This window comes from Wasmannia auropunctata, unplaced genomic scaffold (genome assembly GCF_000956235.1).
Source record: "Wasmannia auropunctata unplaced genomic scaffold, wasmannia.A_1.0 LD335888.1, whole genome shotgun sequence".
NCBI lineage: Eukaryota > Metazoa > Arthropoda > Insecta > Hymenoptera > Formicidae > Wasmannia > Wasmannia auropunctata.
Window position 1 is genome coordinate 682,355 of NW_012027002.1, and position 16,029 is coordinate 698,383.

The following is a 16,029-nucleotide window of genomic DNA, read 5'->3' on the forward strand; positions in this document are numbered from 1 at the left end:
TTTCGTCATTTTGAATATTTATATTTCAAAATCTGCAAATTGATTTTAGATTATTTTAGAAACTGTAATTCAAAATATTTTTAAATCGCAATATGCTTAAAGTATGTAATGCAAAGTGAAAGTATTATATAAAGTTTCTGATATATTACAAATTATTATATAAAATTTTATTTAAAAAATTTAGATTTTTCAATTTATGATATTTCCAGAAGTTGCGTGATGTATGCTGATAAAAATCTGAATAAAACATAATTTTTAAAATATATTCTTTCAGATACGCGGCTGAATGGTACAAATTCTCACCGCGACTAAAGTCATTGTTAATCATAACTCTTTACAGAAGCGTCGTGCCGTGCAAACTGACAGCGGGTAATTTGTTTCCATTGTCAATGGCAGTCTTCGCCACGGTAAGTACGTGTGAATCTGTAAAGATAATTTATAGCATGCAGGAAATGATTCATACGTTTCTAATTGTTTTAAGGTGATACGAACGGGTGTATCTTACTTCACGGCATTCTTATCATTACAAAATTGATTAATTTTGAAAATACCTATAGCTAATTCTTCATGTTTTCAATTCAACAAACTGTAGGTAAAAAAATTCAACGCATAATTGTACTTTGCGAGATGAGTATAAAGTATTCGATTGCGAGAAGAAAGCTTGCCAAGTATGTTTTTATTTAACAAAATCACATTTATTATTTATTATTAAATATACAACTCGTATAATATCAGCCGATGCGACTACAATCATTATCACAGCATTTTGCAGGTAGACATTCGTAATGTCAGTCTCTTAACGAAATAACTTAAACGAGAATTACTAATTATTGTAGTAACATTACGCAGTTGATGACTTTCGTGCCTTCGGATGCAACTAACTAGCTTTTTCAATCGTAGCTCGTGTATAGGTCGATTTACACAAGAATATATTTTTAAATAAAAACATTTGTTAAATCCCACGATGCTGTTAAGTTGAACCATATTCCAAGCTGTTAGCGTACCACATCTAACAGGACATGGCTATAAACTATAAATAAAGCAGCACAATATCGTTATTACTAACTAATTCTACTTCATTATCTTACTTAACATTTCTTTAACGTTAAAGTACAACGTTCATATCTAAACAGATATGCTTCGAATGAGAAATGCAAATTTAATAGCAATATAATTTAATAATTATTCTGCAAAGTTTATCCCTTCTTTTTCTGAGACAGGATAGATTAATTGAATATAAAAGAGATATATGAAAACGTAAATAAATACGGATTAATCTTATCTCTGAGATCTTATTTAGACAGAGTTCAAGTTTAATATTATATATATTATATAACGCAAAATGTTCTTATTTATCAAAAAGATCTATGAGAGAAGACAGTTGTTACGAATATTATTCGTTAATGAAAATAATTGATATCACAATTAGAGTTCAATTATGGTCTACGTACATACCCCTCTGCATACAAGATATTATTGAAAGCACGTTAATATGCTAACCGAAATGCATGAAATGTTCAGAACATAAAGTATTGATAATATAATTTTTTTAGCGTAAATTTTTAAATATTTAGATGTAAACTTTTAATTTAACAAACTCAGAACGTTTAGAAATCTCATAACATGAAAATTTCATAACATCTCGTAGTAATTCGTTACGTTTTTAGAAGCGAGATTAATAATATAATTAACGACCATAATGGCAATAGTTTCATTCGTCGGCGGACTTCGTTAATTTGTCGAGGCAATCATACGACTTCGACTGTGTGACGTATCTGCAACATAGAAATGCCTTCGTTAGAGATATTCGTATGTTTATAATCATTAATTAACGGCGCTGAAAGCGAGAAGCAAAGATTGTAAATTAAGGTTGTTAATAGAGCAAAGCAAAAGACTAACCGTATTAATAGTTAAACATTAATCTAAATTGCATGGTTTGCGTGACAACCGTTTATGCGTTGGATCTCTTCGGGCGACGTGAAGGATCAAGTTCCCGGCTTTGGCGCACTTGAACATCTGTAACGCTTTGGCGTGCGTCAGTCCGTCGAACGAGGCGCCGTTGATCGCTAAAATTTCGTCTCCCACTCTCAGAGTACCTTTAACATTACAGGTAAACCGCTGCAGACATTTTTTTCCCTCTCATATTATTACATCAAATTTTTATTTTGTTTTTTTAAATTAATTTATTAATTTCATATTTTATAAAATAAATCGTATTAATGTGTTTCGCGCTGCAAGCAATACGATACCTTCTTCCGCAGCTTGTCCACCGAGCATAATATCCTTCACAAAGATACCCATGCGTCCCTTATTGCTGTCCACGCCGCCAACGATGGAGAAGCCCAGTTTCTTCGGCGCGCCCTTCTCCAACGAGATCGTCAACAGATCGATGGACAGACTGGATCCGCGTCGAACGGCGGGCGTCTCGGCGCTTCGTTTCCTCACGACCTGGAACTTCTTCATCCCCGTCATCTTTTGAAGGTTGACAGTCGCGTCGTCAATGGCGCAGGGGATTCCAGCGTTCGTCGAGGACGACGCGTCGTCGGAGGGAGCTGACGGAACGGTTCTCTTGTTCTTCGAGAGCCACGCGTCGGGATCGCTTCGCGTTCGCGTCAAGGCGTTGCCCCACGTGTCGCCGATCTCCTCGCCGTAGGCAGAGTTCGGTTCCCTCGCAATCTGCAGCTCGACCGTGCCGACGCAGCTCCGCAGGGCGTTTCGCGCCTCCGCCATCGACATGCCGCGTATCCTACGCCCGCAGACACGTACGATCTCGTCGCCGATGCGGAACTGCCTCGACCTGGCCGCCTCGCCGTTGGGATCCATCTTGGCGATCACGTAGAATGGCCTGGCCGCCTCGCACCGTTCGACCGAAATACCGAGACCCGCCGTGTGGCCCACCGTCAGCTTCATCGTTTTCAATTCACGCCGTATCAGGATCTTGTTAGCGGCAGCGACAGGCTTGACGGATGCGACTGGATAGGACATCGTCAACACTTTCTTCGTCGCGTTCCTCGTCACGCCCAGTGTGTCGAGCTCCAGAGTGGAACGCGATCTCTTCGGGCTGTAGTATCGCAAAGGGTTGGTCATCGCGTCGGACAAGGTATGGATTTTGTTAGCCGGCGGACTGTCCTTGCACGGGGACGCGGCGTGCTCCAAGAGGTGTAATACACTTGGGCTCGAGCATTTCCGACCTTTGGACTTTTTCCAAAATTCGTCCTTCAGTAAATTCTGAAATTTCGTCATCTGAGACACGTTAACATGACTTTCCGGCGTAACACAAGGCTTCCTCCCGTCGGAGTCAACTTTCATCTTGGCGTCGCCATGCGCATCGGCCACGTCACATTGCAGCGTAACGTCGACGTCGTTACGGTCCACCACTCGGAGTTTCGTTAAATCCTCGCCGAGCAGAGCGGAAGTCGCGGACACTTCTTTCATCAGAGCCTCGCGTGACTTCGGCAGGAGATCCGCTTCCGCCTTGGAATAGATTCTCGTCAAATCCGGCTGATACTCCAGAAAATCGGCAAAAGTGTCCTCGTCGCAGCTGTCCGTGTCGTTGTCCTCCTCCGACATTAACGTGGTGGATCGGGTTACGGTCGAGTCATTGAAGGAGAGATTTTTCGCCGCGGCATCGACAGCGGCGTCAGCGGCATTATCCTTCTCGACCTTCGGGGCGACCGTTTCCGATGAGCGTGCCTCGGTCGCCGTAGCCGCCTCGTCCTTCTTCCGCGAGACACTTGCATCGAGTAGCGACAGGTCGATGCCGCGATAATCGTCCGAGGTGATCGAGAAGCTGCGCGGCTTCAACAAGGGAGGCACCGCCGACTTCTCGCTGTCCGGCGAATCCGCGCCGGCTCGCGTGCTGTCCGAATCGTACCCGCTCTCGTCGCAACCTATGCGCAGATTGCTCAGTAGATCTTCCAGACCGGTCATCGAGCCGGGAGACAATCCCTGGGGATACGAATTTCCTTTAGCTTCGTTGGCACTGGTATTGCTGGCGGACTGGTGATCAGACGCTCGCGTCGCGGTCCTGCTCTTCGCCTCCCCCGAGGATTTCGGATTCGCGCTCGTTCCAACGTTCTCCGACGTTTCTCTCGCGTCACCCTGACGCGTCTTCTCGTGATTCTTGAGTATGTAATCCAAGACCCGCTGTTGCTCCTGAAGATCCTGTATGCTACGACTCAGCTGCAGTTTCTTTTGGCGGAGGAACGCTTCCCGATTGATCCCGGCAAACTCGCGATCGTCGAAATTCTCCGGGCAAATACCTCGAAACGGAATCTTCCTGATCGCTCCCTCGCTGAGAGTCTTCTCCATCGGACAATGATTGACGATTACATCTTCCTCCTGTATCGTCGCGCTTCTCGTAGAACTCTTGCCGTTAGCAGAATGATCGCCGCCGGTCCTAAAGAGGTTTCTCAACGATTCTACTCTGGGAATTCTTTTTTGCCTCGGGAGCTCGCTATTTCCCTAAAAATTATCGATTATTCAAGATAACGTCTCAAACGGAACGAAAGCTTTATTCGGGCGTGTCTTATAAACTGAAACTATACAATGCGGCGTAATGTGTTAAGCTACTGTTGCATTACATTTTCTTTCTCGTTCGAGATTTCGTCGTAGCCGCTCTTCCGATGTGGGCTCCACCGTCGTCGCCGTCGCGGCACCGAAAGCAATTCGGAGCTGTCCGACCTCTTCATTTGATCCCATCGTCGACCCACCTTACGTCCCCACGTTGAGATTCCTTTCGAGCGGGGGGCAAAGGTGCATTCGATTTTAAGATGTCAATCAAGATTAACCTTAACTTTGTTATCGCATGTTACGGATAAGAGCGAGAGGATACAAATACGAGGATGATGCGCGAAGTGTACGCGTGTATTGCTGTGGACGTCACCGTGTGTTTATGTGTAATATATTACATTCCTACCTTTACGAGTCAGAATAGAGGAGTCCGTCGATTCTTTTTGCGCGTCGGTGTCTTCTTTGACTGGAAGAATATCGTCCAATCTGTCGTCTGTCTTCGATTTCTTCTCCGATCTCTCGGACGCATTGCTCTCGGCATTGTTCGTCGCCGCAACGTCTTGAGATATAGGTACAGCCGAAACGAGCTGCGGGCTCGTATCGGCCGTGTAACGTTTGAATAGACGCATCGTAAAAGTGCTACAAGTAAAAAATTATTTACTTATACATAGCTATAACATAAGTCGTAGCACATGTGTGTATGTGTGTGATCGAAAGATGTTTCAAGCAGGCGGAGATGTAAGTAATGTTCACAATTAATAATTACGTATTTCTAATAACTGCACGGCTATTGTTTCTCCTTTCTTTTTTTTTCTTTAATATACTTATCCCAATTACAGCAAGTACTCATAATGTTGACAATTAGACCGAGAGAAACGCCTCTCAAATTTGAAGATCCTACGGTATTGACTACGGTAATTTCTACGGAACACCCTGTACGTATAGAGTATAAGAAAAGCAAAGAAAGGAGAGAAACGTGGAAGGGAAAGGTGGAGGCTATACGCGAGACAGCCTCGGACTTCCTTGAAAGGTTTGTCGTCGGGTGACGTCAGCCCTCGTCCACAAAACGGTCGCCATCGCGTATGTATGTACATCTGTCGCTCGCCCATATGTGTGTTCCGCGTTTTTGAATAAAAAAGGAGCAAAATGAACCGCGAGGAGAGCATCGCCGGTAGGTAATCGGACAATGAACCCGTTCTCTTCCTTCCTATTCCTTGTTTTTTTTCCGCGCACCACGTCTCCTCTTCCACGCGATTTGCTCCATTAAGAGTCTTTCACGTCTGCATATTAAACGGACGTGATATTACGTTTACATATTCTAATATTACACAATGGAAGGAACAACGATTTAAAAAATTAATGAATATATTAACAACGATGTTAGGCAATTAATAAAATTTTCAATGTGCAACAGAAAAAACGTTATCGTATTATTATCGCGCTATTGTTTAAGAGACGATGCGTCTGCGTAAACTGAAACTTAAGCTGCGGGAACGTTGGTCGAGAGTATATCTGGAAAAGACTAAAGTAACGGTTGATATCTTCGGTACGATTTACGCGATTGCAAATTCAACGAGTACAAATAGCACAGATCTACCTGGGTCGAATAAAGCTCTTTGTGCTGAAGAAATTAACATGTTGCATCCGCGTTTACTATTGTAAAAAATATAAATCAAGTTTTCAGTTAAATTACGCGAATAGGTAGAATTGTCGCGCTTTTAGTCGACTTCAATTTTATAACTAATTGTAAGTAGGTATGAGTAAGGCAGTGTTCAATTTTATAATTCTCGCAAGTAAGACAATTTTATATACAATATTAATTTGACCTAGAAGACCGTGTAAGGGAATAACACAAAAGTTGAGAGCGCCTTACGGCCATCGGATCTTGGTGCCTAATAAATTCTACGTGATTTTTTAAATCCATTATTTAGCTACTTAAATTGCGCGCCGAATAAATTTTCGGATTTGCAACGCAATCATTAAGCTGGAAGTTGGAATAGTGTGATCGATCTTTATTTCTTAATGATTCGATGCTTATAAGCATCTTAAAAATTTTATATGTCTTTTTACAATTTTATTCATGCGAAAGTATTACGTGGACCTGTTACTCGGAGTAACAGTGAGTCGAAGCTGTTAGCATAGCGGAGCCAGAGCGAAGTCCTAATTTGGACTCGGATTACGAAACACAGTCTCTTCATTTTCCGATGAATTCGTGGCTACCAAATATGGAAGATAAAATTAACGCCCGCACAAATGTGTCTCGCACAATAAATGCAAGGCGGTCTGGGTGTTCTATAACAGGAACTGGCCATTGTAAAAATATATTTTCAATGCGGTTTAACGGTTCGGGCACCGTATAGCCCGAAAGTTTATGTTATTTGCTTAAACACGGGATTTGCGTAAAGTCAGTTATATACAATACGTATAAACACAGAAATAGAAAGAGAGAAAGAGATGCGGGCGTCTGATAATGCTCTTTGCACGGGCTCGCGCTTTCACGTCTGCACTGTTAGGCACACCTGACTCTCCAACCAGCCATGGGAATAACCTGCCGTGCCTGTCGGGAAGCGCTGGTATAGCGCACCAGGGAGCAGATGTCCATTGTCCTTGCGAACGAGGGACAACAGCTACCCATCACCCTCATCATTTCATCGATTATACGTGTAGTTCTACGTAATAACGAGAGACCGCTAACTACGGCTTCTGTTTTTTTATATTTATATTGTACGCCTAGAGGTCTGGCTCAAAATCCGGTTCTCAATATGGTCCGACTAAGTACTCGGCTCTCTGGAAAAAAAATACAAATTCGATTCGGCAGGTCTGAAGGAACGAAATCGGTGTCACGCACCAACGGCAAGATGCGGCAAATATCTCGGTCGTTCGACAGATCTCTTTCTCCCTTTTCTCTCCTCTCCCGAAAATTGCCGTATCCCTCCCATACTTTTTTTCTTTGCTCGTCACCGAACGGCGTCCCGTAGAAAGTAAAACTATCTGCCCCGAGGCCGCGTGTCCTCGAACGCACCTCGGTCTGGCACACATTCGCTACACAAATAACGTAGACAGATCGTTTTCCAAACGGCTCGCGGATTTGATAAAAAATGTTGACAGTCAATTGCCAATCAACAGTCGAAGAAACTTATTGTTAGCTCAGAGTAAACTTGTTTTATAAGGTAGAAGCATTCGCAATACAGCCATGCACTTTTACTGGATACATTTTAATGCATTTTTTCAGCGCTATTTAAACTACAGGTGAGAGAAAATTCGTTCGAAAAGCCGGTGGACAAAATTCAACTTCTCCGTGACGCATAAAAATGATGGGTTAATATAAGTGCATATAATCACGAGTACTGCGTGGAGGGTAAAAATATGTGCACCTGCACACCCCTGTGTATTCGTGCAAAGGGTAGAAAACTCATTTGAAAGTACTATTATCTTTTCGATTAAAATTTTATAGAGTAGTGCATTAATACATATTCATGATAGAGATGGGTAAACTATTCCAATACAATTGGAAGTTTTACATGAATGAATATAATACTTTTGAATTTGTGATGAGATGAAGGCGATCAATAAAACATTTAAAAATACATTTATGAAGTTATTACGAATCCGTCGTAATCGTTTTTGCAAACGATCAAATATTATAGTTCGATTCTTAAATCAAATCATAGAGATTAAAATCAAAGCTATTCAAAAATTTCGAATTTAAGAAAGAATTAAATTCCGAATACGAAAATTATGAAAATTACGAAATTAAATAATATTATAACATTGATATAATATTGACAATCTTATAAAATCCTATTTTTTGCTAATAAGTAAAACGGGTAGAAATCTTTTTTTTTATTATTTATAAATTAAAATTAAACCTAAGAATAATTGTTATTAATTAAATAATGTTTCAATGATTTGATTTGATTAAATTTTATTCTGGTAAAATTTGTTTCGATCTGGATTTGAACAAAAAAAAAAGAATTGATTTAATTCGACTTTGAAAACCTTGATTCGATCTCTAATTAGTCTAATTCATCATCAAGGTGAAATTTTTATTCTCGTGTCGATCGCACGCGAGAAAATCCTTATTAAATACTTACACTTATTTAATATCGTATTTCCCGGTTGTCCGTCAATGTGTTAAAAGGGGCGTGTTTAATCCGACAGAATAAAACGAGCGTACTGCATAACTGTAATGCATCTCGCGCATCGCTTACGAACTTATACCGTTATCTTGAAATAGGTGAGTTCGCGGTGCGTACATAGCGCGCTGCGTACATCTGACAGTTAATTACGTTGTTTGTATTAACATTGTCGATACGATCGAGTAAAATGGATTACGCGTGACTTGCGACATTAAAGCTTATCGCAAATGATGCTCGGCGCTACTCGAAAAAAAAATATTTGCGATAGATTTTACTCTTCCCCTCCATTGTTACGATTGGAATGTTATCGCATCGATGCGCGACCGCTCTATCAAAGCTCAAGATGCGATGCTCGATTTGCGGAATATTTATCATTTGAAGGCGCGAATATGCAATATTCGTTACACACAATGTAACGATATTAACGATATAGCGCGCAGTGCATAACGTGTGAGATGTTGGTAACGCGATTTATTCCATATACGCACTCTTGGCGTATGTACTCGGTGTACCGTGAACATCAAGGTATCGCCGCTTCTTGGTCACGGATCATTGCCACAGTGAAAGGGTTAACGTTATTCGCTCAAGTATCATGTGAAAAATATAATGATACGTTAATAATGGCTAGGATGACCTAGAAAACCTTGACCTTCGCCAGTAATATGATATTAATGCAAATAATAATAATGACTATTAGACAAAATTGCATACTTATTTACCGCAAGAATACATGAGAAGAATATATGCTAAGAAGAGTATATATACTCGCGTATACATTTAAATTTATGCATCGCTTGATACGAATTTTTTATTACGTCAATGTGTGTTTTTTGTAAATATTTATCTCTCTGCAAAACAGAGTAAATGGACGTTCGGAAATAATAAGTTAGCACAGCTGTTATTCGCGACTGCAAATTGACTTTAATTCATTCTACTCTTCGAGAATTGAATTGAATTAGATAAATGTTAAAGTTTAAAATAATTTGGATAATCTTCAGTATGTGTTGCTTTACACAACTATGTGAATTACATTATACGAATTAAGAATTGCTGTGCTCCAAATTTTTGCACGTTCCAACATACAATTAGCGCAATTTGTAATTCGTGTAGGCAGACGAGAGCGTGCCTACGAGAATAACAGAAATGTTCCGACTTAACTCTTGCCGACTCTTAGCCGAGCTAATGTTTGTTTTCGCGGCCAATGTTCAGCAATTTGTATTTTTTGCAGGGAGAGATAATTTAGTACCGTAGATTTATCAATAACAGAAATCTCTGGTCGAATCAAAAGCCGGCGTAGCTTCTGGTAGCATCGTGACTTATACGTGCACGTGTACTGTACGTGAGATTAATGTGTCGGAGCTCTAAATTATGCGGAACCGGCTGTGTATATGACGTTTGTATACGTCAATGTCCTCTGAGAAAGCATGTGTTGATATCTAGTAGGCGTTAAGCACGGCTGAATGTAAACCAACTGAGGAGCAGACGAAGCGCTCCAACGTCGTACAAATCCAGCGATTAACATTCCGCGTTAAGTTGGACAACGAAGGAAATTACTTAGTTACTCGGATAAAATGGAAAGAGCTTTGTTAAGTCAATTATCAGATAGCGTGACGTTATCTGTCGAGAGGAGATATTTGAAGGGCGCAGAGGTTGCGTGTGCGGTTATTAATTGCGAATGTCGGGATGGAAGATGAGGCGGTGAGAGAAAGAGAGACAAAGGTGACTTGGGGACTTGCCTTCAAAGGACGTTACTGTTCCTCGACCGCGCGAACATGGTCCCGCGGATGAGACGGTGCGTCATCCGGCTCCCGATCCGATCTCTCGATTCTCGATCTTGATTTTTCACCCGCGCGCCCGCGAACCCGGAAACGTGCCGATAAGCAAAAGCGCTCGACGAGACTGCTGTACGGCCGTCCGTATATTGCACGCTCCGCTTTGGAGGCAACCCGCGGGCAACTGGAGGAACGACGCACCCGATATATCTGCCACCGGACGACGAGAGGGAAGTAGCCCCGCTCGCTCGCTCACTCGGCCCGTACGAACGCTCACCGGCAGGACTCGCTCGAAACTGCCGGTATCACACAAGAGGCACCGATTGCCTGTGGCGCTACCTGCATGGGGATACAATCCCTTTACCTCTCTCCCACCTCTCTTTATTCGTCTCCGTTTCTCCCCTTTAATAATTATATTAATGATAATGCTCCACAATAATAACAGTAACGACAACGATAACAGCGCTACTCATATCTTTTTTTCCAACCGACCTTGAGTTCCGTCAGCTTAATTGCAGCTTATTTTAACAGAACTGATAACAACTGCATGACCGCGCGGTTCGCTGAAAATGAAAGAGGGTACAAGGTTTATTTCGGCTTCCTGAAATATCGAAGCGGGCGAGGGGCATTGCACTGCGACGCGCACTAAATCCGGACGCGGTAAAAAGCGCTGGCGATGGCTATTTTCAGTAAAATTATCGCGTATTGCTCGACTCCGCGCAAAGAAGTCGGGCAAGTGTGAGAAGAACCTGTGGGGAGAGAAACAGGTTCTAGATTCATTCACATCTCCTCCGCCGAGGCCTTGAGCCGTGCAAAAAGCGCTCTCTCTATGCGATTCCTATACACCATAGACTCATCTTGTAATCCGCCATGGCTACTGGTGAGCTGGGAAAACGAGCGAACAGTGGACGGACGGAGGGTATCCGCTGATACAACCTGGAAAAATCTGGTTTCACTCGTTACAGAAGAAAAAAGCTGACCGCAGTGGCGAATCGAACAGCCGGTACCCACACTTCGTGTCGTTCAGAAGCGCGCTAATCTATAAAAACGTAGGCCGCGCGGGTAGACTACGAAACCCTGGCGTTTAAGGAACACCACGACGTGGCCCACGCCTGTCTCACTATATATAATCTCACATGTGATCAGGCAGGCGATAAATTAATGCTAGAGGCACGGATACACGGGTGTACCTTAATGTCGCGCACAATGAAGAGCGTTGATTTACGAGACGGCCCAAAAAAGTGCTGATCTCTCGCGGCATGGTAAGCCGATTTGAAAGACTTCTTTTGGGAAGGAACATTCCTTCGAAAAGCCCTCTCGAAAGAGAGTATACGTTATAATGTATAAAAACAGGAAGTCACTTGTTTCGTTTGCACACATATTCAAGCCGAGTTTCCTCACTGGAAAAGCGTATGCGTACCGGACCATACCCTGCGTACGGTGCGATTATCTCGAGTGAAATTAACAATAGTATCCGGACTCGGGATATAACTATACGTTGGCCGCGCATCGTGGGCTACCTGCTTGAATAAATTGAAATCGACATCGAAAAAGGAGAAAAATTACACGCCGACGTCGGCGCCGACTTATTTAGCAATACGACGAACGATAAGCAATGTAAAAACCCGTATGTCTATAAAGCAGCCGTTCCCCCCGCCGTAATATCCAGCGGCAATCATTATATCCCGCTGTTACGCGCGCGGTTGTTGTTCTCATCGACTCAATCAGAAAGCTAATTAAATGTACCGTCGCGCCGTGCAATTAAGGAAAATGAGCGACCCTCCGAGACGCAAATCGAAACGGACAACGACAAATGAAGTTGATCGTTCGCAAAACGATCACGACGGGAGTAGCTTCATAACTAAACTTTTAAATGCGGGAAGTGCCTTTAATGATCGCCTGCATCTTATCGCAAATTCAAAGATATTATAGTCATTCATGTAAAGCTTACATGGATGATTCTCATGATTTAACACAACTACCGTCCATTCATTTTGACTTTTTGTTCGCATCCTTCATATGCTTTCCATTTTGACACGATAATTGCGCATTCTGTTCTGATTTTCAAAGAACTAGAGAGAATTTATTTTTACATTACATGATCGCACGTGACTCATCGACTCATAGATAATATTAGTATAAACTCATAAATATGTAAGAACGTTCGTGAGTCACATGCGCCTCGCGGACAGTAAACGCATTAGAGATAATCAGAGTTTCCTGATGGCCGCTCATTTGTACCTCGCTCGCGCTCATTTGGACTGCCTGGAAAAAGATTGGCGTTTCGAAATTTCGATTGTGCTCGGGGCCTGAAACGGCACGCGTGTGTGTCCATATATGCGCCTACCGTCGTTCAAATCGATTACCGGTCATTTCATTTAGCGCTCCCCGAGTGTTCGACTGAACGATTGCTTCAAGGAATAACTGTAACGGACTTTTGCTAACCCTTGACTGTGGGCCGTCCCCCCCAACGAACTTCCATTCGCTCTCGACGATGCCCACGGTGGTAGTCATTTTACGGGCCAGTGACTCCTCGAATTATTCAACCGATGACGATCTTGATGACACGACCACCGACGGACCTTATGTAAATAATCGATTAGCTATTATCCGATGCGCCATGCAAGAGTATGCAGTCTTATACGAAGATTACATAAATGCTCTTAGCGTTCTGTGCAAGAGACCAGAAGATAGTGAGCCAATAAGCTAGTAAGAGATCCATTTTTGTCATTGTCTCGTGACTTCCTCGTACACTCCACTAATTTAACATTTTGCCGAGTGTGTTCCGGCAAAATTCTTAACCGCAGGAAGTCGTCGTCGCCGCGGATGACATGTGCTCGAGTTAATTGGAAGCCTCATTTGGAACTTGAAGGCACGCGCCTTCGAGGGGCGTCTTCGGGGCACCCCGCGGGAGCCTCGCATCAGGGAAATAAGTTCACAAACCGTGAAAATTTAATGTTCTTTCTAAGGGGATGAGGGGGAGGAGCGGTTTATTGTCGGCGCAGTATCATGCAGCGTATACCCTTCAATCCTTTTACGCAAAGTACACACGGAGAATAGACGGAGAATTATAAAAAAAATATATTGTATAGAGCGAAACTCTTGACGGCTTGACGGTGTATGACTTTTTGATACACCAACCGACGGATGTTAGCAGGCTGGTATATACGCGCCGATCTTTCGCTCTAATGATTCCACCTGGGTTCCGATATACGTATCCGTGGGTGGTCCGTCATGCGCTTGATAAGCCTCACGCCAGGTGTAGATCGAAAAAAGGAAAGGAAGTGAGAAGTACACTTCCTTAATGCCTTAATGGTGACAACATGCCGACTATAAAATTTCTCTTCCTCTAAATTAATCTTAACATTCTACAACTTTTATCTCTAGAGATAAAAGTTCTAGAGATAAGCTTCGATGCAAACGACATTAATTATTTTTTTCTTTCAAGAATGAAGAAATTAAAGATCTCTTAACTCAACGTAAGGGGGATCGTTTTTAAAAGGCTCAACGAAAACGAAAGAAGAAATTGATTGGCGGACGCTCGCGCAGGAGTGGGCTGAAATAACAGGAACAATCCTCTGCGCTCGCAGTAAATTTGATTGTTCGGAGGCAGGACGGCCCACGCTGTCCGGCCCGCCACGGGGAAACGTTGCATTCTTATCGTTCGAGAAACCGGCGTGGCATAGCGCAGCGTATACGGTGACGGCACTCGTGTGTACACGTACCGGCCTAGCTGTCTGTCCTAACAATACAATAACGATGGAAGGCGTCGCTTAAGGGCAAGTCCGCCTAGTTCGTAGTTGTTCAGGTACGTATCGATGCCGGTAAAATATTGCGTTTACACGTTCCCCGCGCGAAATACTCCCTCGTAGAATATTGCTTCCGGGGTCTTCTCGATATGACGTTCCCCAATGCCGACCAGTAAACGTGAACGCTTCGGCTTTACCAATGGATTATATGAAAAGATAAACTGAGATGCGTGGGCGTATCCAGAATTTTAGTCGGAAGGGGAAAGGGGGCAAAAATTTATTTTCACACAAAGCTTATTAAAATGCTTACATTAATGCTATTCTTTAAAAGTCTTTAAATGAATTTTCTTAATACTTGTTTGTCCAACTTCTTTCTTTTTTGTGAAAAAAAAAAAAATGATTTTTATAAGTTCTTTGCAGTATTTTAAGACGCTTATTCGCAATTATTAAGAATTAAAGATCAATTGTAATCTCACTATTCCTAATGATAGCTAATGATTGCGTTACAAGTCCGACAATCAGCGCGCAGTTTAAATAATTGAATAATGGATTTAAAAATTCATATAGAATTATATTACTATTAGGTACCAAGATCCACTCTCTAAATCTGATTCAGTGCATAGTCACTGATTATCAATGGTTATTCATTGAATGCATCAGTCCAAAGTATTTCACTGGTAGTCAGTAAAATTATAGTTAATGTTAATAGTTTAATTATAGATTATAAGTGAAATTATAGTTAGATTATAGGTACTGACTCAATCAGTGATTTTTCAGTACTTTTCCACTAATTCAGATTTAGAGAGCAGCCATGACCGTAGAAGGCGCTCTCAAATTAATTCGTGATTTTCACTTACGCGGTCTAATTCAAATTGTTTATATAATTTTTAGAATTTAACTGTTTCTCCTTGCTAAGATTTAGAAGACAAACGTCCTCTTCTGCTCCCTGCCCTTGCATCGTACACGCCCATGCTTGGGATTGAAATGTATTTTCAATTAATTTTATATCTGTGTCTTTTATGTTACAACTTTCTACGTCATACAACGATACTTTCTTACATCCGATGTCTTTGCAGATGCGAGAAGAAATGAGCCACATTTAACGCGCGCTGAAATCGATGACCGATGGAAATCGTTTTGCTTTCCCCTGGCGCATTTAAATTTTTTCATCCTCGCCGCGTTATCCGCGGAACGCGGCGAAGCTAACGACGCACTTAACTCTCTTAGAAAGGGATCCATCCACGCCTCGGAATTGAGAGAAAGATGGTAGTAGGAGAAACAAGTTGCTATTCCCACGCTGCGCCCGTTCGCGGGATGCTACAAGCACTTTCGCTATCCAACCTTATCGAAGCTGGTGCATTGCGAAAGGCAGGTAGGTTCACGACTGCAAGTACTTTTTGTTTGGGCAGCTCTCGGAATCTCCACTCGGAGTACGTGCGAACGCGATAATGGCGAAGCGATCAGGTAATTATCGTAAGCACGAATTGCTCTTAAGTTGTTATTTCGGCTCGTAGAAAAAAATGTTAATGATTTTCTGACAGAAGCAAAAAATGAAATTACATTTGCCGCTTACTCACGCCGTGTACCTCGCTCAACAGACCGATTACGTAACTTTTTTTTTTACCTACATAGGTATCGACTTAATATAATATTCCAAGAACTATGGAAGACTACTTCGAATTTTTTTCGTTCTCGTTGATCGTCTCGAGAGAAAATCTTCTTCAACTTTGAGGGTGCGATTAGAAAAACGCGAATAAAAATGCGATTCCGTTCGTTTTGTGCTCAGTCTTCTCGTAAACGTCGTAATGTCACAGTCTTTCGCCACGGTGCACCTGAATATTGCGGCTCTACGCTTCC

The 16,029-nt window shown here is 42.3% G+C and overlaps 1 protein-coding gene across 2 annotated transcripts; it reads right to left on the reverse strand.

Annotated features, from left to right (window-relative positions):
* Positions 1 to 673: 673 nt before the first annotated feature.
* On the reverse strand, positions 674 to 10,742 carry LOC105455615. 2 transcript variants are annotated; one of them, XM_011699067.1, is made up of 6 exons: positions 10,388 to 10,742; positions 4,919 to 5,151; positions 4,584 to 4,735; positions 2,250 to 4,464; positions 1,949 to 2,096; positions 674 to 1,775 (listed from the first exon to the last, which is right to left on the reverse strand). In XM_011699067.1, the coding sequence occupies exons 2-6, from the start codon at positions 5,139 to 5,141 to the stop codon at positions 1,712 to 1,714; spliced, it is 2,802 nt and encodes a 933-aa protein (XP_011697369.1). In that variant the 5' UTR covers positions 5,142 to 5,151; positions 10,388 to 10,742; the 3' UTR covers positions 674 to 1,711. The 2 variants fall into 2 exon arrangements, with proteins under 2 accessions (XP_011697369.1, XP_011697371.1); XM_011699069.1 differs by having other exon boundaries at positions 1,900 to 2,096.
* Positions 10,743 to 16,029: the final 5,287 nt, after the last annotated feature.